At 39.8% G+C, this 25,385-nt stretch overlaps 1 protein-coding gene across 1 annotated transcript in view; it reads left to right on the top strand.

The window, feature by feature from the left end:
* Window positions 1-25,385, top strand: part of LOC149220577 (uncharacterized) — a 529,656-nt gene that overhangs the window by 90,038 nt on the left and 414,233 nt on the right. Inside the window, exons 11-14 of the mRNA XM_089384824.1 lie at window positions 9,774-10,027; window positions 20,537-20,582; window positions 20,748-20,941; window positions 21,087-21,191. Coding sequence (XP_089240950.1) covers window positions 9,774-10,027; window positions 20,537-20,582; window positions 20,748-20,941; window positions 21,087-21,191 — 599 coding nt within the window. The remainder of the gene's footprint in view (window positions 1-9,773; window positions 10,028-20,536; window positions 20,583-20,747; window positions 20,942-21,086; window positions 21,192-25,385) is intronic.

The raw sequence follows: 25,385 nt of genomic DNA, 5'->3' as shown, positions 1-25,385 counted from the left end.
CTACGTGATTGTCTTGGTAATTCAGCCACGATGAATTCTTAAATTAATAATTAACACAATATCAAAAGCACACCTAAAGTCTCTAAAAAGTAAAAGAAAACAAACAAAGTAACACGCGCTAATAAATCTATCGATTCAAACCATGTAAACTGACTCTTCACAGCGAAATCATTAGTTGGTGATTCAGAGAGATCAAAGTGAAAAGTTTATAGATATGAGCGATTGGAACCAGTTACATTAACAACCTATTTAATGAAATCCTCGTTGATCTGGACATCGGGTGAGGTGCCTTTGGCAAGCCCTACACTGCCTCTGTGCAGTCCTCACGCAATCCCTGCATCAACCCCTCTAGACATTGTGTCACCTAGTCAGCTGATCGATTTGCTGCCCGGAATCACTACTTTTAGCCTCCCGGTCTCACACCCTGGCTCCCGGCTTCTGAAATTGACTTTGCCCAGCAAACTTTCAGACTCTCTCTCACCCTCTGTGCAGCCTTTGCGTGGCCCTTCGTGGTCTTGCATCAGCCTCTGCATGAGCGCTGCTGGATCACTCTCTCTCTCTCTCCGGATGTTATCCCTGCCCCTCAACTGCAAGAAATCTCCTCGATCAGAACTTCTTCCTGAGAACTTTTCACTTCAGAAATTCGATCTCTTGATCTCTTGGTGTATTTTCCAAATGACCCTCAAGCCCCTTCTTATATCTTCTTGTTGGACAACCAACGACCTAGATTAACTCCTAATCAAAGGCTCAGATTGTTTTGACTTGATCTCCATCTTTTTCTAGAAGTTTCACCCACAATTAGATTAATATCCATTAATATTTTAATTTTCCTGAATGATAAAGGAGGCTCATCTAGGGCCTATGGAACTAGTGTGATGACCATGGATTGGGGTAGTGCTCATGTATTGGTTTTGTCCACGTGCTAATTATTTTTGCCCCGACCATCTTTTGCATTTTTTGGTACAATTTCCTGTTAAATGTGGCCAATTATTCTTTTTTATTTTTCTTTTAGCTGCTTCAACCTCTAGGGCACCATTCTAGGCTTGACCCAAGGTGGGGGCAAGGGGATAGGGACGCTGACCCTATGTGGACCCAGAATGGAAATGTGGACCCAGGTGGGAGAAATGATGAATGGGGGTATAGTGAGTGGAAATGGAGTAATATATGCGGATAAAGGAGCGGGACCACGCACCCAAAGTCAGGTTTTCCAAAGTAGTACCACCCTAGAACCAAATGTCGATAAAAGAGATCCCACGGGACTAAGGGTACCATCCAAAAGAGATCAAGGGGACAAGAGGAAAAACTAAGCCCACCCTTTCCACCAAATCCCCCCATCAATCCATACTCAGAAGTATCCATGAGAAGTAAACCCAATACTCAATTACCAATTGACAAGACATACCTTTAGATTCGGGAGGCCCACCTTCAAACATATGATCACTATAGGTGGGTGAGGGACCACATCGTTGGCTCAGGTGGCAGAGAAATGGCACAACGAGCTAGCAGTTGGCTGCCGGCTGAGGTCCATCATGGAGAAAAAATTCTCCTTGGGATATCACCCATGAAGTAGTGGGTAACATCTGGGTCCAACTGGGATGTGATCTCTCGAAGAAGTGGACGAGGTTGCTCGAACGGGTGGTCACGAGAACTCCAACATTCTCTTGGTCATCGTAGACTTGTTATTTGCACATATCAAAGATCAAAGCCACAGGGCAACATGTTTTTCATGGTGTCTTATGATCACCCATGCTTATTGTTAGCCCATAAACCAACAAGAAAGAAGATATGTTTTTTTTTTTTTTTTTACCTAAATGCAATCTAATCTATCATGAGAAACATCATATGCGGTTAGTTCTAATGCAAAAATCATCATGCAATGCATCCTACCCTAACATGCATGTGATAATGCTAATGCTAAGTGTAATCGTAAAGCCAATGCAACCAACATATGATCACATCAATATACATATGCCTGCCAATATGAGTACTCATGCAACAAACCCCAAAGCGAATGCAAACCCAAACACATGGAGGGTGTTGCGGGCGGGAGGTGGGAAAACATGATGCCCACACATGGATGATCATGTGAGAGGAGGTAAGAAAATGATGTAATCTAGTCCATGAGATCTTCTCTTGGAACCAAAATATAGAGATGTTAACAAGCAAGCTCATAAATTTTTGATGGATAGCCACCTCTGGTATGTCACTTCCACCACTGTCCTTATTATTTATGTCATGGCTTATGGCCTTCATTGGGTTATGATTAGCGGGAAAGGGAGGCCGGCGAGATGGAGAAACACAAGTAGGTTGTAGATGATGATTACACTGGAGAAGGGGGACAATGGAGTCATCAAAACCCTAAGGGTGCGTCCAAGGAGGAAAAGTATAATTGATGAAGGGCTTTTCCTTGATACCATGCTTGGGTGGGGGGAAGGCTTCACAGTTACTTGACATCATATGACCATGGGTGAGGGAATAACCTAACAAAGACTCAAGATGATGACCAATAGGAAAAAGGGAAAAAGAAATATTGCATTCCATGGGTTACGGTTTCCCAAAATCATAATCTAAAGGCTTAAGTGATTTGAACATTGAATCATACTTAGGAGAAGTGGGAGCCTTATCAATTTACTTGGTATCAAAGATCGGGTCTCTCCTAAAAGGAAAATTGATTTCTTCCAACTGCCCCTCTTTATGCAAAGGAAAATGGAGATTCTCTTTCCTAGGGGTATCAATGGGTATGTCATCATAAGTAGTGCTTGAGGGGAAGGGAAGACTGATCTCATACTCATCCTCCGTGTCGGTGTCATAAATGGGAGCACAATCAAATTGAGGACTGACAATTTCTCATTTCTCCTTTTCAATGTGGAAATAATCTTCAATGTCATCTTTTAAGGGGCTAATGGGACCATCTCTCTCAAGGTTTAAGAAAACGATTTATCGGGAATAATATCTTTGAGAAAGGTAGGGTTGGTCTCAATTTCACTCTCCATAAATTCATCCTTCCCAGCGCATGTGTCCTCAAAATCATCATTTTCATCATGTGGACCCAAGGAGGACTTATCTTCTTCCTCATTACCTAGATTCTTAATGTCTTGATGATGCTTGATGAAGGCTTCCTCTTGGATGCTTAATACTGGATGTACTTGAAAATGTCTAAGAAAGCCATCAACGAACTCTTCAATAGATGAGATGCTCCTATGCTCATGGTTGTTGAATCAGGTAGCATCGGATGTGCTCTAAGCCTCAAAATTTGCAGGGAGGCTTGGACACATGTATTCCACAATACCCAGAAATTGTTTTGGGAAATTCCACCCGGAATCAGTTTTATTAAAATAATTAATTATTTTTAATGGGTGCCTAAGTCTAAACTTAGGAAATTAAAATAATTAAAGGGTACTCTAACTGTGGGTGAAACTTCTAGAAGAAGACGAGGATCAAGCCAAAATGATCTGAGCCATTGATTAGAATATAAACTGGGCTGTTGGTTCTCAACATAAGGATTATAAGAAGAGTCTTGATGGGCATTTGGAAATACATCGACTGAGAGATCAGAGATCGATTTTCTCAAGAGAGTAGCGCAACAATTGCCGGAGAGGTCATCGAGGAGATTTCTTGCAGTGAGGGGCAGGGATAGTTTTCAGGTTGGAGTTTTTTCTTGATCCGGGAATACTCAGCAGAGGAGGCAAAGAGAGATCCGGGAGAGGCAGCGCAGAGGCTACGCTGGGCAGCGCAGGCTGACACCGAGGCAGCGTAGAGGCTACGCTGGGCAGCGGAGGTTGACACTGAGGCAGCACAGAGCCTTGAGGAGATCCATATTTTTGTTGGAGAGGTCGAGTTCTGAAGCTGGAAGCTGAGGTGTGAGATCGGGAGGACAGAGTCGAAGACTCAGAGAGGCAAGTCGATCAGCAGAAAGAGTGACGCTGTGACACTGTGCCTACACAATGACTGCGCAAAGGTAGCAAGGGACTGTGAAAATCCCTCAATCGGAATCCCTACTGCAACCACTGATGATATTACTCCTATTTGTTAAATTCCTTTAAACAAATTACTTGCAGTTTCTGATGGCAACTATCGTAGTACATACACTGCAACCTTCACTTCATTAAATATTATGCGGAAACAAGAGATTGAGCAAGAAAGAAAATACAACACAATTGACATTGTTATTTTCGGACAAATGTCCCCTGAAAAACCCAATGCGAGAAAACCGATGTAGTAGATCTGAGGGTTTATTATTATTAAGCAGTAGAAAATTCTGAATACATATCTAAATACCTCTCGAGTTATTCAGTTACAGAGAGAAATACTTGCAGAAAGATTTGTGAGATTACCTCACACAATCATTGAGAAAAATCCCTGCTGATCCGGACACTGGATGAGGTGCCTTTGGCAGGCCCTACGCTGCCTCTGCACAGTGATCACACAGTCCCTGCGCCAACCCGTCTGGACATTGTCACCCAGTCCGTTGATCGATTTGCTGCCCGGAGTCACTGCTCTCAGCCTCTTGGTCTCACACCCTGACTCCCGACTTCTAAAACTGACTCTGCCCAACAAACTTTTGGACTCTCTCTCACCCTCTGCGCTGTGTCTGCGTGTCCCTGTGTCAGCCTCTGCATGAGAGCTACGGGATCACTCTCTGCCTCTCTCTGCTGATGATTCTCCGGCTGAGAGAATCTCTCTCTCTCTCTCTCTCTCCGGATGCTATCCTTGCCCCTCAACTGCATGAAATCTCCTCGATCAGAACTTCCTCCTGAGAACTTCTCACTTCAGAAATTCGATCTCTTGATCTCTTGGTGTATTTTCCAAATGACCCTCAAACCCCTTCTTATATCTTCCTGTTGAGAACTTCCTCCTGAGAACTTCTCCCTTCAGAAATTCGATCTTTTGATCTCTTGGTGTATTTTCCAAATGAACCTCAAACCCCTTCTTATATCTTCTTGTTGGACAACCAACGACCTAGATTAACACCTAATTTAAGGCTCATCTTGTTTTGACTTGATCTTCGTCTTTTTCTAGAAGTTCCTTCCACAATTAGATTAATACCCATTAATATTTTAATTTTCCTAAGTTTAGACTTAGGAACCTCTTTAAAAATATTAACTATTTTAATAAAATCGTCTGTGAGTGGAATTTCCCAAAACGGTTTCTGGGTTTCTTTGGAATGCATGTGCCCAAGCCTCCTTGCAAAATTTGAGGCTTAGAGCACATTCGATGCTACCCCAAATCAACACTCCCTCTTAGCGGGGAATGTGCTCTAGCAATATGCTGTTGCTGCATATGACTCTGACTCTGAAGCATCGTCCTCTGCGCTGCTGATGTTTGACATGCTGTCCACCGACTATTGCGCTACTGCTGCAACTATACTGCTGCCTTTGACACTGCCACTGCCACTGCCAATGCTACATTTGTACTACAACTCCCTCTCGAATGCTACATCTGCTATTCTGCTACCACTGCCATTGCTAACACTGCATCCGTACTGCAACTCGGTTCTTGAGAGAAGCAACTGAAAACACTCAAAACTGGACAAGTATCCTAGTGGATACACCTCGGTGCTGAAAGCTCGACTGCTGCTAGTCCCATGCTGCCTTCTGAAGCCACTGCGCTGCTAATGCTCTGCACTGTGCCTCCATGCACTGCTGTCTCTCTGCTCTGCGCTGCTCAAGCTCTGGCGCTGCTAACTACTACATCTATTGCTCCAACACTCCATGGCACCAACTGAGAACTCCTCCATCCCGGAAAAGTTGGAACTGCCGGAAAAGCCAGAACTGTTGGAAAAGTCGGAAAAGCTGGAACTGCCGGAAAAGACGGAACTGCCAGAAAGCCGGAACTGCCGGAAAATCCGGAAAAGCCAAAACTGGCGGAAAAGCCGGAAATGCCGGAAATGCCAGAAATGTTGGAAAAGCCGGAAGTGCCAGAAGAGCCGGAAAAGCCGGAAAAGCTGGAACTGCCGGGACTGCCGGAACTGTCGGGATCAATCGAAACTGCTGGAACTGCCGGGAATAGCCATAACTGCCAGAACTGTCGGGAACTGCCAAAATAGCTAGAGCATCTGTCTCCGAAGGAGAGCGGCATGCAAGGGACAACTAACTAACATTGGGACAGTTGTATGGTACTTAGCAGCAAATACACCAAGCATGCAATGTTATAGCTAGCATGCAAGGGACAACTAGCATGCAACAACGAGCATGCAAAGGACAACAAGCAAGCTAGGGACAACAAGCAAGCAAGATGCAGCCAACACATAGGTCAGTATGGCAACATGGTGCAACAATGGCACGTAATGCAGTACAGTGATGGGTACAGTCATGATTAATGAAGGATGATGAGATGCAGCATAGTGATAATGGGTGCAGCATGGTGCAACATGATGACGAAATGCAGCACAATGATAGGTGAAGGAGTGACCTTGGAGAATCAGTTGAAGCAACATGTCTTCAACTGATCTCATGTATCATCTTCTTAAAGATGATCTATGCTCTTATCTAGATTAGTCAAAGTGTTGACTTCTGTTGTAAACGTACTATCTCTCTCTCTCACTGCTGAACTATTGAAGAACATATAAGAAGAATTGATCAAAGGTTTCCCCACATTGGGGTTTGTCCTTGGCTAGCGCCACATCTTGTGTCCTCTTGTCTTGGCTTGTATTCTGCGATTTATGTTTATGTTCTATCTGCAGTTTACTTTAATATCTGGAAAAGATATTGAGCTAACTGTGAAAATTGAAATAAATTGCTCTAAGCATAGAACATACCTAAAATTTAACAATGGCTGTGTGGCATGAATTTTGAGGAGGAATTATCTCTTGAAGTGCACACGAGTCTGTTTTTATAGGGAAATCTAATGTTGGACTGTGAGGAAAACCATATATGTGGCTGTGGGAGTGCAGTAGCGAGACTTTACTGGGAGATTGCTGAGATAACAGTGAGATGACAGCTCTCCTAACCCGATGAACTTGCTCAGGATCAGCACTGAGATCTTCTTTCAGAGGTTGCTCTTCCCTAATGGCAATTTAATGACAGTTTTTGAGCGGATTCATCTCTTGTTAGCCATCTTCCAGCATATTCATGCAGTGAATTCACTCTAAAACAGCATTGGATTTATTTACTTTAGTATGGTTTAATAGCAGTTCAAGTTCACTGTTGATAGCAGTTCTTTTAGCAAATAAGTGACTGATAGCCAGGGCGCATGTAGGGTTGATCTTCAGTTTCTTTTCATGCACAGCTAGGATGCACTTATTCTTTGTCCTCTTGTTCCTATAAAAAATGTGGAGGGAAGTGGAAGAGGGAGAGAAATTTCTGGGAACAGTCTACAGTACAGCCTCTTCATTACTCAATTTCCAGTTTTCTTTCATGCTGCCCTTACAGTGTGCACTGCTTGATGTGCCAACCAGTCTTGTATTCATTATGATGATGCAAACAATCTTTAATAGACAGCTAGGATTTGATTATGCTGTATCTTTGCGGCTCGTTGAATCTCATGTTTGAATAATTGTGTTTTGTTAGTGGTGTGGGGTGGCCTCAGTGCCCTGATTTTGATTTATATTCACTTAAGGTGCATATCTGTTAAGGTATATATCTGTTTTTGTTTAAATCATTCATAGTTGTAGTTGGTTAATGAAATTGAATGCCCCTCATATAATTTTGACTAAGAAACTTTCTTTTTTCCTTGGTTGCTCATACACATTTCAAGCACAAATATTTTGAGTGCTGATCACTTGTGATGTTTATGCAGATTTTTTTGGTTGTTGATAGTGTACGATTACTAGGGCCACCTCCCTGTTATTGGGAAGGAACTAGTACAAATGGAGGAGGAATTAGTAGTGACCATAGTCTAATTGCTCATAGTGATGTCATAGGTTTGCTAGTGCAGGTTTGTGAGATAAGAGAATCTTAGGGTTTGGAGTTGTTAGCATCATCTATCAGTTTTTACCTCCATTTTTTTTTTGAAAATACCTCTAGATTATATCAATAAACATATTTCACAAAAAGGGTGTGTCTTTTAAGTAGACATCCGCAAGCATGTCCAGGGTAATCAACATGCATTGCTTGGATGAGCTAGCACAAAATCCAAAATTGTCCCTTTACAAAATACTAACAACATGCAACGGTGCAACATGAGTGTGGAGAAAAATGCCCCTCCAAGATTGAGGAATAAAATGTGCAGAAATGACACATCATTGATGCTAGATCAATAGGCTAGATCTATGAAAACAGTAGTATTTATAACCAATGCAAGTTGCAACATGGCCAGGGCATAGGGATATGACACCCAAAATCCTAGATGCAGAGGGGAACAAGTGGAGCTAACTAGTATCCCAAACACTGAACTCAGATGCACCATGAACAGCAAGAGAACTCAGATCTACAATGAGCAGCATTAGAATCCAGGATAGGCCACATCATTGGCGACCATAAGAGAAAGGCGTCATGCCATACAATGCCAGCTGTATTAGCAGGTTATAAGCTGTGATGCACTCCTCATCTGTCTCTCAAACGCCTTTGTCAAAGATTGTCGTCATAGGTTGTGATTGATAAGCCTAGGGCCAAAGCCATACAATGAGCCACACCAACACTTCAGCAAACATTGGTCAGAGGCCATGGTGTAGAAACCTGGCTGTAGCTGAAACAAGGATGGTAGGGTCTCTCTTGGGCAAGAGCCATGCTATGTCAAAGCATTCACGCACAATATAGAAGAAACAAAGATGCCCATAAGGCATGGTCCACGTATCCATCCGCCCCAATGAATAGAAGTTCACAAAAAATGAGCTCTAAAGATTCCAGAGCATCACCTCCCTCCATAGACTAGTCATGCATTGGCCTCTCCTGGCCGCTTGGGTTAAAACCCTAATAGTGTTCTGGGCAGGGACAACCAAGAAGAGAGGGAGGAAAGTGTGTCTCTGCCTTGTCCTCAATCCATTTGTGTATGGGGCATTGGAGAGAGGGTTGCTTTTGGGGTTTATAAGCTAGAGCAGTTCAAGAAAGCAGATTAGCAGCATCAACATTTAGTCAGAGTATTTCCAAAACAGTTGTTTCTGTTCTAGGCAGCTGCGCATTACATATTAAATGCCTATCCAAGCAAGGTCAGGATATCAGAACCATAGTGTTTCTGGATGGTTATTTTTGGACACTTGCATTTCATAAAATTTGAGAAGATTTTTGTGTATGGATTTTTGGATATATGTTATGTACTAGCTTAATTTGAACAATAGAAGTTTGAATTTGCATATTCTTGGGCATTTGAAAAGTTAGTTAATGCTTCCAGGCATTCCAATAGCGTGTTTTTGGTTGTCTGCATACTTCTGGTTTCGTGTCCAATTGTGTTGGGAATCTGAAGTTTCTGTTATTGAAGCCATTTAAAACTTTAGCAGTTGAAAAGTCATTCTGGGTGCTGCCAAGTCAAATGCTTGCTATTTATTGTATGAACTTATAGTGCATTACATACTTTGGTATCATATGATGATAATTGATGAAGTAATTCCTCACTTGTTTGTAAGTCTTTTCATGCAAGATACTAATTTAGGATGGCTTTATTCATGCATAGCACAATTACACTCTGAATATGCATATTGATATATACATTTTGATGCAAAAAAGCTCATGCATATTTATTTGTTTTGTTTGCTTGCTGAGAAGTTGACCTGTTTTGTAATATATTTGTGTCTTCCATAGAGTGATTACTGTGCATGGTTTTTAATTATTTGACTTATAGCCTTGTGTGTAAGATATAGTTGGCAATATTGAATAAGTATTATTGTGGTGCAACTACAGGTGCGTGTTTTTATGTCTGGAAATGCTGAAAAACAGAAGTCTGTGGAGCTGGATGATGGTTCTACTTATGGTGTTCATGAAAATCCTATTCTTATTGGAGATGACGAGGAAGAACATGAAAATCATCCAGTCACTGTGATACATGGTGTAATAAAGGGTGAAGTTGTTGGAATTATCCAAAGGGCCCAAAGAGATTATGTGGCTTGTTTAGATGAAACTGAAGAAGTGGCAGTTTCTGTGTTTAACTCCAGAAGGTATACCAAGAAGCTAGAATAAGTGAAGCAATGAGGCTTTTTCATTGAAAACATTGTTTTTTCTTTGGATATGTTTCCTTGGCTGGATTTTTCTTGATTATCATATTATTCTCTGTTTTTTAGGTTTACAGATTTTTACATCGCTGTCTTTTTTTTTTCTAATTTGCTTTGCAGTTCCTTTTATCTTAACCATTTTATGTATAATTGTGAGCACTGAGAACTCATGAACAATTATGGTACAATAATGGTACTGCTGTGAGACAGGTCACCAAAGTAAATGTGAATGATAAAATTTCTACGTATTTCAATATATCAAAATTATCTGCTTGTCTAATCTCATATGTTAAATGTCTTTGACTCCAACAGCTGAAAATCCCTACTATTTTTGCGTCCTGACATCTCAAAAGCTGCTTATTAATCACAATAATGATCATTTTTGTTGAAGCTAGTGGTAGCTTCGGAAGGTCTTCTACATAAGCTTGGTGTCTTAGCATGTGGAAGACATTATTTGCCTCCTCTAGGTGCTTGCTTGGTGGAGTGAGTGATTTATGTCTTCTTTCCTAAGTCTAACTTTAGGAAAAATACAATAATTAAAGCAAATTAATTATTGTGGACTATTAAGTCATTTTCTAAGGATACATAATTTAATTATTCAAGTGACTTAAAAATAATCTCAACTGTTGATCTCCAAGATGATTCTAGAAGGGAGATTGGGGTTAGGGATTTGGAATTAAAGAAGTTTAAAAGGGAGCCTAGCAAGGAAGTGAAGACACAAGTGTGTGATTGAGTCATCATTTAGAGAAAGCAATTTTCTCTAAGTGTGAGTGCCTCTGTGGACCAAGAGCGCAGAGAAGGAGAAGTGCGAGTGGGTTTGTGTGAATGTAGGAGGGTCGAGTAGGAGGAGATTGTAGGGTCAAGTTGTTGGATACAAAGCTCTGATGGTGTTGATGGTTTTAGAGCTATGTTGCATGAGTTTTTGGAACGTGGGAATGTTGGGAACTTCGGTACGGGTGTCGGGAACAACTAGAGGTTTCCCCAAAATTTACAGGAAATGGCTAATTGGGAGCGGTAATATTATATAATAAAAAAAAAAATAGAAAAAAAAAATTATTATTTTTTAATTATATAATTTATATGATAATCAAAATTAATATTGAATTAAAATATTCAAATTGTAAAATCAATTTAAATATATAATCTCTCTTATATATAAATATATTTTCTGAGTGTCTCTCTCCCTGAGTCTTTCCCTTTTATATATATATAAAATGTCAAGTTCATTATCATTTCTCTGACACATGACCAGTCTTTGAAACAATCTGGCTAAAAAATACAAAGAAACAATTTTACATATGTTTCTCTAGTTATTCTTAAGATAAAAAGCACAACAACTCTAATGTTTAAGCATTGACTGCCACATACAGTGTGCACACACAATCTTTTGTGATATATATACATAAACAACAAAAGAAATACTCATCAACATGCCATTCTAGATATTGTCCTTACGTCAAGGTGCCGCACACTTCCTTATCCCATCAAGAGATTGCTCCAGTTTCTCAATTAAGGATATTGGTGTTAAGGATGTCTTTGGCCTTTCTTCCTGCAAAGATTTCAACATAGGCTCATGTTTTGTGGGCAATTCAACATATTTGTCTATAGGCTTTGTATTCCCCAACCCCAAGGAACACTGGAACTCCAAAAAAAACAGCCTTCAAAGCTCCCAGAACTTTCCCCAGCTCCCGTTGCAGCTCCCGCTGAAAAGGTAACGTTCCCATACAGTTCCAAAGCTCCTGGGAGCGCGGGAACCATTGGAACGGGTTTCCCACCTCTCCGGAACGGTTCCAGTGTAACAGAGTTTTAGAGGTGTTTCTTTTTTGATATAGATTACCTTTAAGGTAAAGTTATCATAATTGAGTCAAATGATTTTGGAAGTTGCCATATTCATGTGGTTCTAGATTAGTGGCATGCCGCCTCTCCCTTGAGACATTTTTATTGCACTTTGTTATTGACCTCTTACTACCTCAGGGTTTACTCTCCATAGACCTTTGGGCTGGAAATTGTTTTAAAATTTGTATTATGATATTGTCCAATATTTAGTGTTGCGGGATATTACCCTCTTGGGGGATTTAAGTGCTTGTACTGTAGCTCATCAAATCCCCCTTTAGGACTATTACCCACCAAAATGGGTAACCCTATAAGAGAAAACTTTTGTCCTATACTTGATAGCCAATCGGATAGCCAACCAGCTAGCAACCCTTACTAGCCACCATTTGATGATGATATGCAGGGCGTACAAATTGACTGTCCTTCTCATCCATTTACTAGTGCCCGTGTATGTAAGGTGCTCGTGTTTGATGGTACATGGGGTGCCCGTGTTTGATGGTGATGCACTCTCCCCAATTGATCATGTAGAAATATTTAATGCACATACTTCAAAGGAGTAAGTGGTCCACCAGGATGTCTTTATCTTCTTGTTCACAAGATCTCTCTATGGTCATAACTCATGGTTGCATAATCACAAACCTAGGAGCATCTCATCTATTGATGAGTTCTTTGATGGCTTTCGTAGACATTTTCAAGTATGCCCCACATTAAACATTCAAGAGGAAGCCTTCATTGAGCATTATCATGACCTTGGGAATCTAGATGATGAGCAGGAAAGGGGGCCCTCCCTGGATCCGCATGGTAAATGATGGGATGATGATAATTCTAAAAGCATGTGTGAATGGGAGGATGAGTTTGTAGAGAGTGAACTTAGGGTTAACGCTACCTTTTCCAAGGATACTATCTCTGATGATCTACCCTTTGAAAACCTTGGAGAAGGTGATCCCATAGCCCCTTCAAACATTGGTATCAATGGTTACTTACATATTGAAGAAGGAATATGGGAGGTCCATGGAAATCGTTTCAACAAGGACCCTATTTATGACACCGATGATGATGATATTGATATGAACCTTGTCTTTCCTCACAATCCTAGGGTTGTAGTTGAGTCTCTTGTGGACCCTTTCCTCAACCCTTCTTACATTATTAATAACAATGAGAAATCCTCCATCACTCCTAAGTGTGATTATCATGGGCAACCTACTTGGGTTTCTCCATCTCATTAGTCTCCCTTTCCTACTAATCATAACCCTATGGAGGCCATAAAGCATGATATAAATAGTAAGGACCATAATGGAAGTGATATGCCTAAGGTTGCCATCCATCAAAAGTTTATGAGCCTAATTGTTGACATCTCTATATTTTGGTTAGAGGAGAGGATCTCATGGACTAGATTACATCCCTTTGTTCCCACTTCTCCTGTGATCATCCATGTATGGGCATTCTATTTTCCCAACTCCCGCCCTGGTGATCATCCATGTATGGGCATTCTATTTTCCCAACTCCCGCCATGCATCAGAGTGTGTAGAAAACATAATTTCCATAATTATAATTTGGCACGATTGATGATATTGACATGTGTCTTGGTGTGGATCGGTGTTGATAAAATCGTCGATTTTTCAATGATGTGCAAAAAATTGCGATTTTTTTAGCTTGCCGATTTTCAGTTTGAAAAAATCATGATTTTTTCCATCAACGATTATTCCTGATCTTTTCTCGATTTTTGCTGATTTTTTTCCTATTTTTTCCAATTTTGAAAAAATGAATATATTTTGTATTTTGTAATGTTTTTTGTAGTTTAGTCCCAGGGAGGCAGTACACTTGGTGATCGAAGTAATGTGAAATTTGTGAAAACTAAGAGATACAAGGTTCAAATCCCCTTGGTTGTGACCCAATTTATGGAGAGGAGGACAGGCTGTAGACCCCCATAGGTTTACTAGTAGCTACGTGTCAAGTGGGCTGTTGGGTTCCTCTGGGATACAAACAAAAAAAAAATGTTTCGCCGATTTTTTCACCAATGTTGAGAAGATGTCTTTTGGACCCTCATCGATATTTTGCCAATGTCTATTTTTTCAACTTTGGTGTGCATAACGATGGAAATATTAATAAAGTTATCATATCTTTGGGAAATATTCCATCTTGGTAGTTCAAGTGGAGATTGTTTATGGCAAAGGAAATGGCTCTTATGCACAAGGGGGGGACACTAGTTAAGGTGGGTACCTATTTAGTTGTAGTTAAGTGTGCGTTGCATGTGACCTTATCCATTTACATCCAGAGATAATTGTGCCTTCCATGAGAGATTTTTTGTTGATTTCTGGTAGCGTCAGATGTGCTCTAAGTCTCAAATTTTACAGGGATGCTTAGGCACATGTATTCCAAAGAACCCATAAAGCGTTTTGGGAAATTCCGCCCAGAAACAATTTTATTAAAATAATTAATTATTTTTAATGGGACCCTAAGTCTAAACTTAGGAAAATAAAATAATTAACGGGTATTAATCTAACTGCGGGTGTAACTTCTAGAAGAAGACGAGGATCAAGCAGAAATGATCTTAGCCATTGATTAGCTTCTAATCTAGGCCGTTGAATGTCAACGAGGAGATTATTTAAGGAGGCTTGAGGGTCATTTGGAAAGACACATAGAGAGTTCAGAAGTTTGATTTTTTGAAGCAGAGCAACTGTTGGGAGAATTTCGATAGTGAGCTGTTGCAGAGAGGGGCAGAGGGATTTTTGGCTGGAGAATCTTCTCTGGAGCCAAGGATACTCAGCAGAGAGGCAGAGAGACACACAAAGGAGGCAGCGTAGAGGCATAGAGGGTGACACAGAGCCAGGAAGGGCTGACCTAGAGCAACGCAACAACTTCCAGCGCAGAGGTCCGAATTTGCTGAGGGAGCTGATGTTTCTGAGCCGGGAGGGCTGGAAAAGGCTTCTGAAGGCAGATCGATTCTCAGTTGAGCTGACATAGTGACTTAGAGGCTGACGCAGGGCCCACGCAGGGGCAACGTAGAAGTAGCCGGGGAACTCGCAGTTCAGCTATCAGATCAGCCGGGACTTGCAGTGTAGAGTGAGGTAATCTCACCAGTTTCTTCTGCTAAGTGATTTTCTCTGTAACTGGATTGCCAGGAGGGCATCTAGTAGTTGTATTCATAAATACTTCAACTTAATAATAAAAACCCTTAGATTTGCTGCAATGGTTTTCTCGCATTGGGTTTTTCCGGGGACATTTGTCCGAAAAATACTGTGTCATTTGTGTTGACAGTTGTATCTTTCTCTATTGTTCTATTCTTGTTTTGGGCATATTATTTATTTGGTGTAGGCTGCAGTGTATTAGCTTCGATATTTGCTATAGGAAGCAATAAATAATTTGTTTCAGTAATTAACAAATAGGAGAAGTTTAATCATTTGCTGTAGTAGGGATTCCGGTTTGCAAAATTTTCACATGGTATCAGAGTAGTGCTGGTGAAGAAAGAAGAACAATGCCAGAGAACTCAGCGTTGAGTAGAAAAGAGAGGTCGAAAAAGCTGCAGGAGGCAGCTGTTCGAATCCCCAGAGGGGTTTGCGCAGTCCTAGCCGAAGGGCTAAATTTTGAGGCAGTCTCTCTGAGTGAGTCGAAAGAGAGAATGACTTCAGGATCAAGATCTTGCCATGGTAGAGGGAGCAATGCTGAAGCCTCAGCGTGAGGAAAAGCTGGTGGGACGCATTTATTCTGCAGGCTGTTTTGCTTTGCAAAAAGACGTCAGAAGAGAAGAGAAGCACTATGAGGGAATTTTTCCTCATAAGACTTCCCACCAAGAAGTCCGTTCTCTTATTGGCTGAGCAGAAGAGAGGAGCAGGTTGATACTCTTCGTGGAAAAAATGGCAACCAGTGACTTGAGGGATCAAGCTAGATTGGACGAAGCATCCAACTATGTCATTTGGAAGGCAAGAATGCCATTCCTTCTAGATGAGCATGCCCTCAAGACATATGTCGATAGCGTGGTGGCTATGCTTGCAGATGCAGATCCGCTGAAAAAGTACAAGGCATGAATGGCGAAGGCAAAGCGTATGATCCTCGACGGAGTGAAGGATCATGTAGTTTGACAGATCACTAGCAGAGGGACTGCTAAGGAGATGTGGGATGCGTTGTCTACGCTGTATCAGGGATCTTCTGAGCAACGAAAGATGTACTTAGAGCAGAAGCTGAGATTTGCTCAGATTCAGAAGGGGGAGCACATAGATCCGTTCCTCACAAAGCTTTAAGAGACTCAAGATGAGTTATCAACTGTGGGTCTACACCTCAAGATTCCGAGTTGGTTAGATCGGCCCTCAATTCTGTCTCAGATGAGTGGCAAGTCTTTGTCCAGAGTATCTTGGGTAGGGTGACTTTGTCAAATTGGGATGAGATGTGGGCAGCTCTTAAGCAAGAGGCATTGAGGAGAGACTTGGTCAAGTGTAAGCTTGACGGAAGCAGCAACTGTGGGTCGAAGCCCAAGGAGGAGGATGAGAATGCAACCCTTTCATCGAAGGGGCAGCGGAGGCGGAAGAAGGACGTCTCAAAGATAAAGTGCTTCAGGTGTGGTGAGATGGGTCACTACGCAGCACAATGTCCTCTCAGGCAGAAGGACAAAGATGAGAAGCATGATCCGAAGGTTGCACCTGTGAACATCGAGGAGGACGAGTTTGCCATGACAGCCGAGATACCTCCAGGAGGGAGGTGGGCTGATTTAGAGCTGTAGTTCGAAAGAGTTACAGATGGGCAGGATTCTTGAGGAGCCCACCTCTTGGATCATTACCTTACTATGGGAGCCCAATTTTGTGGTAGCAGGATGGACTAGTGTCAGATGGTATCGAGGAGTGGCAGAGAGATAGTTGCAGTGGCTAGGAGCGTTACAGACTGAGCAACGCAGAGCAAAGTTGGCAGCAGTGCAGATGGCACAAAGCAGAGGTCAGCAGCAGCGCAGTAGATTCAGAGGGTCAACGCAGAGACTAGTAGCAGTCAGGTTCCAACATTCACATGGTATCATACTAAACACAATTAGTTCAGTAATTTGGGATGTTTTTCCATTGCTGATGTAGTAGCAACAACAGTTTGCAATGCAGGGGCAGTTGGCAGTGGCAGTGCCAGCAACTGTCCGGATGCAGAAACTCAGAGGGAGTTGTACTACGGATGTAATGTTGAGAGTGGCAGGGTCAACAACAGTACAGATGCAACATTTGCGCAGTGGTTGGTGGACAACATGTCAGACATTAGCAGTGCAGAGGGAGATGTTACAGAACAGAGTGATGCTTCAGCAGGTTGCACTACTAGAGCACATTCCTCGCTAACAGGGAGTGTTGATTTCTTGTAGCGTCGGATGTGCTCTAAGTTTCAAATTTTGCACGGAGGCTTGGGCACATGTATTCCAAAGAACCCAGAAAGTGTTTTGGGAAATTCCACCCAGAAACAATTTTATTAAAATAATTAATTATTTTTAATGGGACCCTAAGTCTAAACTTAGGAAAATAAAATAATTAATGGGTATTAATCTAACTGTGGGTGTAACTTCTAGAAGAAGACGAGGATCAAGCATAAATGATCTTATCCATTGATTAGCTTCTCATCTGCGCCGTTGAATGTCAATGAGGAGATTATTTAAGGAGGCTTGAGGGTCATTTGGAAAGACACACAGAGAGTTCAGAAGTTCGATTTTCTGAAGCAACGCAACTGCTGGGAGAATTTTGATAGTGAGCTGTTGCAGAGAGGGGCAGAGGGAGTTTTGGCTGGAGGATCTTCTCCTGAGCCAAAGATACTCAGTAGAGAGGTAGAGAGACACATAGAGGAGGCAGTGCAGAGGGCAGAGAGGGTGACGCAGAGCCAGGAAGGGCTCATGCAGAGCAGCGCAACAACTTCCATTGCAGAGGTCCGAATTTGCTGAGGGAGTTGACATTTTTGAGTCGAGAGGGCTAGAAAAGGCTTTTGAAGGCAGATCGATTCTTAGTTGAGCCGACGTAGTGAATTAGAGGCTGACACAAGGCCCATGCAGGGGCAATGCAAAAGTAGCCAGGGAACTCGCAGTTCAGCTGCCGGATTAGATGGGACTTGCAGTGTAGAGTGAGGTAATCTCACCAGTTTCTTCTGCTAAGTGATTTTCTTTGTAACTGGATTGCCGGGAGGGCATCTAGTAGTTGTATTTAGAAATACTTTAGCTTAATAATAAAACCCTTAGATCTGCTGCACCGGTTTTCCCACATTGGGTTTTTCCGGGGACATTTGTCCAAAAAATACTGTGTCATTTGTGTTGTATCTTTCTCTATTGTTCTATTCTTGTTTTGGGCATATTATTTAATTGGTGTAGGCTGCAGTGTATTAGCTTCAATATTTGCTGTAGGAAGCAGTAAATAATTTGTTTCAGTAATTAACAAATAGGAGAAGTTTAATCAGTTGCTGCAGTATGGATTCCGGTTTGCGGAATTTTCACACTTTTGATATTCCAATTTAATGAGAGTTCACATGCATCAATATTCTTGGCCAAGGAAGGTGCACCACTTAGTGGAGGGGGTATCTATTTAGTTAGTTTTTAGAGATGGAAAAAAGGTTTGCATAATGGGATTTCATTCTACTTGTACCTGTAATCTGTTCTTGGGGTTTCATTTCAATAAAATGAGTATAGTTTGGCCCTCATCTTGTCTTTCCTTCTATCATGTTAATTTATCTTGTCGCTGCAGCAATTCTCCTGCCCAATTAAGTTTATCTATTTCATATGCTGTGTATTCATTTCTTTCCTTAGTTGTATAAAATAACACTATGATTCAATCCTCAAAAGTTTGTAGTATTAGGGTTAGGCTCAATTGTTAATTAGACTTTGCTACTTATAGTTGATTTGATGGCCTTCTCAGTTTACCATTATGCTTGACTTGGTCTTAAAGCAGCTAGGATGGAATTGTATGTAGGGTTCTTTCCCCTATGAGACTCACTTGCTCAACAGTGATAAGGAGGTTGACTTGCCTTGATCTAGTGGGGTTTCCCAAACTAGCTGCCTGATTGGATTTCTCCATTTCAACTTGGACCTTTGTTTGTCTTTTGACACCATAGCCAAGGGAGTAGTCACTAGTCTTGTTGGATTCGTCCTTCCCTCATTGATATATCCTTCTTTTGAGTTTTTTTTGTTTCTTGATCTAATTTACACATTCTGAGCTTGATTTGTAGATGAGAAGCAAGACCTAGGTGCACCTCCCTGAAGTTGGAAAAGCACCAACCTAAAGCAAGACATAGAATGCCGAGGTGATATTGGGTGTTTTGTCTTAATTTGCACCAAGTCTCCACTGATTACTGCAGTGTAAGTTTGGGTGTTAACAACACCCAATTCAAGTTTTCACGTAATTCCATGTCTAGGTATTTTCTAGTTTTGAGTGGTCTCCAATATCTCATTTTTTAAGCTGATTTGAACCTGATTTTGCCCTGTGTTATTGGGAATGCTTCCACTTGTTACTCACATTTTGAGGTTTCTTATTGTTTTTAATCTGTTATACCATGGGGAATTTTTGTTTCTTTTGCTCCTACCTCATCCAATGAGATAAAGAAGGAACAAAAGGTCTCCAAGTTTGTAGATTGCTTTGCACACCCATATTGCAGATTAATATGGACTTTTTAGTGCAAATATAATGTTTGAGACATAATTCAAGACAAGCAAAATATAAACTTTTCCATCATAGCCATAGGGACCAACAAGAATTTCATGTTATAGATAGATTTTGGTGCCATCTGCATATGCAGATGTTAGATGGTCAAACCAATAGATATGGACTCTATATCCTTTTGTAGGTTGTGCTGAATGCATTTGGCCTTGATTTTTTGATTAATCTTGTATCTTAGATATCACCTTTGTCAGCAATCTTAAATTGCAGGACCTACCACAATTAGAATAGGAGGTGCAGTAATAAATCCAGAGGATAGATAGTTCATTATTGCTTTATACGTGCTCCTGGATAAGTAATAGTGCACTCAAGCATTGACTAGTCTTTCATGTAATGGCCTTTTTCTTCATTTATGAAGCATTGATATTTCATGTGGTATGGGATAATTTGTGTGAATTTGCTGTCATTTTATTCAAAGAGACTCACTTAAAAACACTATGTTTTTATCATAGATAAGATAATTTTATTAATGTCCACAGATGGCTAGGTGATAGGTCAATGGGATTAGAGATTACAGACTACAGTCAGTGTCCCCTAAACAGTGGCGAATGTCTACAACAGTCCTAGAGTTAAATGTTTACCAAAATACAGGAGATATAAATGACAATAAAAGAAAGACAAACACAAGAGCTAAGAAAACCCTATGAGGTGTGAGGACCTTACTTCACATCAGCATCATAAATGGAAGTAAAAGTAGAAGAGGAGGGAGAAGAGAGCTCCCTATCTTCATCAATGATGGGGAAGGGACTTAGCCAATGCTTGATGATGTTGTCTGGAGAAATTTAATATTCGTAGGATACCTCATTCTTCATCAATATTATTAATCCTTTTATTTGGATGATTTGGTTGCAGAGTTTACACATTATTCTTTGTTTAATTTGATTCTAGAAGCGTGACATTTCTCTCGTATATTTTCTTGTGGTTGAATGCTTTTCTTGTATAAACTCTTATGAATTGTGCCATATTTCAGGCAAGAGCAATTATTGTGTGTTCCAATGGACCAGAGAATCCCATTGGTATGTCTTGTATTATTTGCGCTATACAAGGTTTAATCAGTGATCAAATTTCTTCTTGGTATTTGGTTTTTGAAATATAATTTGATTTCTCTTTGGAGGATATACAAGCAAGCATTATATAATTCAAGTGTTCAATCTATATTTTTCTTGTTGGTTGTGATGTAGGTGCGTGTGGCATCAAGTCAAAGGTCTCGACTTTTGGGGCAAAGATTTGTTATAAGAATAGATGGATGGGATAGTGGATCAAAACTTCCAAGAGGCCACATAGTGCGTATTTTAGGCCCAATTGGTGATATTAGTGCAGAAAATATGGCTCTCTTGGTGGAGAATGATATAAATATCTCACCTTTCAGCTCTGCGTGAGTAAAATACTTGTACCTTAGGTGAAACTTGATCATATTTTGAAGGGCCAGTCTGACAGTCAATTCCACCTTAACTGGTCTTGAGGATATTTTGTTAGTTTGCTTTTATCTTGCATTAGTTCTTACGTCAGTGTATCTTCAGTTCACTGCAAGAACTTCCAGAAGATACGGAGGAGCATCCATGGGTAATACCAGAAGAAGAATATTCCAAACGCCGGGATCTACGGTTTTCACATAGATCTTGCAGGTGCTTATTAGTAGTTTATAGTTTCATGTGTTTGAACTTTGAATAATATATTTGGAAGCAACAAAAATTATTTTGGCTTATGGCCCTAGTTCGTATGATGCTCCTCATTGTTAGAAAGTTTTTCATTTCATTGCTTTGTGATTGCATTCTCTAAAAACAGATTCCTGTGTGAAGTTAACATTCTTGCACTTATTTTCAAATATTCAAGTTTATATAAAGTCACACATCTAGATTGAATTAAAACTACCTTATGAAAATGACTAGGCATAAGGTAAAACCAGTGGAAAATAAATTTGGAAGGTTGTCATTATAAAGATTTGTCAAAGTTTATTCATGACAAAAAGAGGACGATTATAGATATTGTGGATAGGGGTGATTTTAGGGGCGAATGTTTGCCCTTTGGCGAAATTAAGGGGTTTTAAATTTTTAGTGGGCGATTATTTTGTATCATAGTACACTTTTACAAATCACCTCAAATAGCCCACATTCTTTTAAGGGAGAGGGTAAAAAAGGTAAATTTAGCCCTTGAAATTAGGAGTTACAACCTTCCATTCGCCCATTTTTAAGAATAGGTTTTATTTAAGTGAATCCATTCGCCCATTTTCAAGAATATGTTTTATTTAAGTGAATCCTATGGGCCAAAGGCCCAAATACCATATTTATAAAAGAGGTATGGTAAATTAATAAAAATATAAATAAATGAGAAGTATGGTAAACAAATAAAACATTTTTTATATTTACTCCATAAGTCACCTTATATACATGCAAGGGTGTAAACAAATAAAAATATAAGTAAAGTGGAGGTATGGTAAATAAATAAAACGTTTTTTTATACTTACTCAAAAGGTATGGTAAATAAATAAAAATATAAATAAACTAGACGCATGGTACAGAAATAATACCTCTTTTTATATTTAGTCCATAACCCAGGCTCAAGAAAGAGGTTTTATTTAAGTGAATCCTATGGGCCAAATACCATATTTGTAAAAGAGGTATGGTAAATTAATAAAAATATAAATAAACGAGAGGTATGGTAAACAAATAATTTTTTTTTTATATTTACTCCATAAGTCACCTTATATTTACGAACACTCAAAAAATGCGTTATATTTAGGTGAAACCTATGGGCAAAATACTATGGGACAAATACAATGGACTAGATTGTTATTAATACCATGCAAAAAAACATTATTAACCCTAATATTAGTATTAATAAAAATAAAAATGGCACATGGTATTGACCCATGGTATTCACCTGGAATGTAGCCTATTTAAATGGGGGAATTAAACCAGCATAGGTCCATCTTTACTCTGGATCTACTAACCCCCGAAAGGTATCAAATATCGTGATATGCAAACTAGCATAGAGTGAAAAAATATTTGATCCGATCAAGAGTAAAAATGGATGTTGTAATTTAATGTATGTTAAACATTTTAGCTTGGTTAAAATAAAAAATAAAATAAAAATCAACTATTAATTTTATTAATTTTTATAAATTACTAATAGTAATTTTTAAGCTCCAGGTTTATGATAACCCATGGTATTGACCCATGGTAATACCATGGTATTCATGTGAGCATAGACTATTTAAAGGGGAAATTCTATCATCTTAGATCCATCTTAATTCTGGGTCTACCAAGTGCTCAGAGGGATAAATAGATTTCATCCCCCTAAGAGTGGTAGATGTGGAGTTAAGATGGATATAGGTTGGTTTTTATGATAATGAAGATATTAAATAGACTTAGGAAATTATATTGTAAAAACATCTTAAGGTGAATGGTTAAAGCATAGACATTGGACAAGTATATTTGTATACTTCTGTTTTAAACTGAAACAAATCCAGAGCTAAAAGGAATGGATTGATTACACTAGTCATCCTTCTATAACTTTCCAACATATGCTGGAGTAAACAGATTGTAATTTGGGTAATTTTTCTAATTGCAAACAGGAACATACTTGTGTATTGGCAGGGTGGTTACGAGTTCCCTAGAAGTGATGAATTTGAATTTTTCTTGGTTTTATATATAGTATTAGGTTTTTTCTCATGCTTTCTGTGAATGGCACGGGTGAATTTTATCCTACACCTACTAGGTTATCGATATGTAATTTCGGTAATTTTGATTTCAAAAGATATTTTAAAGAAATGCAATGATTTCATTTGTGTATTCAATAAACACAAGATTTTATAATTGAGTAAAATATTCGCCATGCCTGGTGAGAGATTCGCCAAAAAATTATATATACATATCATGTTATTGATAAAATCGTCTTCCATTTTTCCTATATACCATGGAGATTCGCCCATTTATTATACATGTAAATTTAGGGGGGCTTCTTAAAATTTTCCCTGATTGTGGAGGTGAACAATCACCTAGACACAAATGCAACAATGAAAAATCATATAGATATGAAGCTGAAAGAGAGTCTAACACCTTTAGTAGCAACTCCAAGAAGGAAGTGAAAAGGAAAGAAAATGATTATCAAAGAGGCTGTAAGAAGCGGCTCTAGATCATAGATGTGCATCCAACACTTATGTAATTGCAAAATTATAGATGAGAAGGAAGAAGAGGTTCCCACTGAGGAGGACATGTTTGATTTTGATGATGTATGGAAATTCATCAAAGTTGTCATTGGCATCAATTATGTGCATTAAGCAAACTTATGATGTAATGCTCCCTTTCGAGTAATGATCCAGGAGGATTCCAAAAGGCCTAAAAATCAAAGTCCTCAAATCTCAACAAAACCAACATCAAATCAAAGGTCTCGTCACAAAGAATCCAACAACACAAACCACACCTCAATCCAAGTTTGTATGCAAAAGTTATGCTCAGTCAAAGTTCCAGTCAAACTTGGCAAAAATGACAAAGTTAGTTGGCGCTAAATAATTTTGGGGCATCACCAAATTGGTGGTCCGATGAAACTAGCAGCTAAAGTTGGTAGAGACTCACTAAAATTGGTGGTCGGTTTAGTCGTGACTAAAGTTGGCGGAACCACCAATTTTGGTGGCATCTGCTAAAATTGGCAGTGGTTCGCAAGCCCAATAACATGGGGTCATGTGGCCCAACCAAATGGCGCCATGTGGCACCTGGTGGGCGGCCAAATAGGCCCAACCCACGACTGGTCGACCAACTCGGCAGTAAATTTATCGGGCGATTTAAAATGCGGTTTAAAAGTGTTCTAAAAACATAATATAAAACAACGACAATTTATATTATTTGTTTCAAACCAAAAATATGGACCGCGGGATGTTGAACTAGTAACCTCCGCCGGGTACAATGCTCTATCAGTATCACGCTAACCGACTTTGCCAATTGGTAGACTTTGAAAGGTCCGACACCTAAGAGTTATTTAAACTTATAATTTTGCCATTCAAGCGACGAAGAGTGGGCAGGGGTGATCAAACAGAGGGCCGACGAGAGGAGGAACCAAGTGTAGGAGAAACTGTGTGCAAGGTCGGAACCTGGGCTGAGGAACCTCGTGTAGACATGAATTTCAAGAGAATAATCCTAGGGAATATTCCCTAGAATATTCATAAGAATATTCCCAAAGATTCTGCTGTGGAATCTTGAAGATTCTTGGGGTTTCAAAATTGATGGTGGCGGAATATAGCTGAGTTTATACTCATTTTACTCAGAATTTTTCAAGGATTTCACTGATGCATTCAGATCGGGGATTTGAACATCCCATTTTCAGGTCACTCTTAGAAATGGAGATATAATGATGTATTTTGCCATGTATTTGCCTTTCTTTTTGCTAAGATGAATGAAGAGGCCTCTCCACTTTGAACCTAGGCCCGGAGACGTAGCCCACATTGGTTGAACTCCATTATCAAACATTGAGTGCATTGATTTTGTGGTCTCCTCTTATGTTTCTTCTTCTTTAAGTATTTGCATTTATGGTTTTACATGCTCTTTTATGCAATTTTGCTAACATCATTGAAGAAAAGATCCCAGATCAAGTAATGGCTATAGGCAGTCGAATTAGTAGCCTATTCGATTACTGTAGGCTATAGTCAGAAGAAGGAGATCCATTAATTTAATCACTTAATGTCATTTCTAGGTGATGTTGAATAGTTAAATTAAAAGGGGTGCTACTTTATGACCCATGGTATCGACCCATGGTTTTTTTGATGACCCATGGTATTCCATTGATAAAAAAAAATATAAAAGCAAAATTAGAGCTCACTAAGGATA

This window comes from Pinus tabuliformis, chromosome Q (assembly GCF_031772625.1).
Source record: "Pinus tabuliformis cultivar Carrire ecotype Pingquan chromosome Q, CPIR1, whole genome shotgun sequence".
Classification (NCBI taxonomy): domain Eukaryota; kingdom Viridiplantae; phylum Streptophyta; class Pinopsida; order Pinales; family Pinaceae; genus Pinus; species Pinus tabuliformis.
Note: the sequence above shows the minus strand (reverse complement) of the source record. Positions and strands in the feature narration are given on the sequence as shown.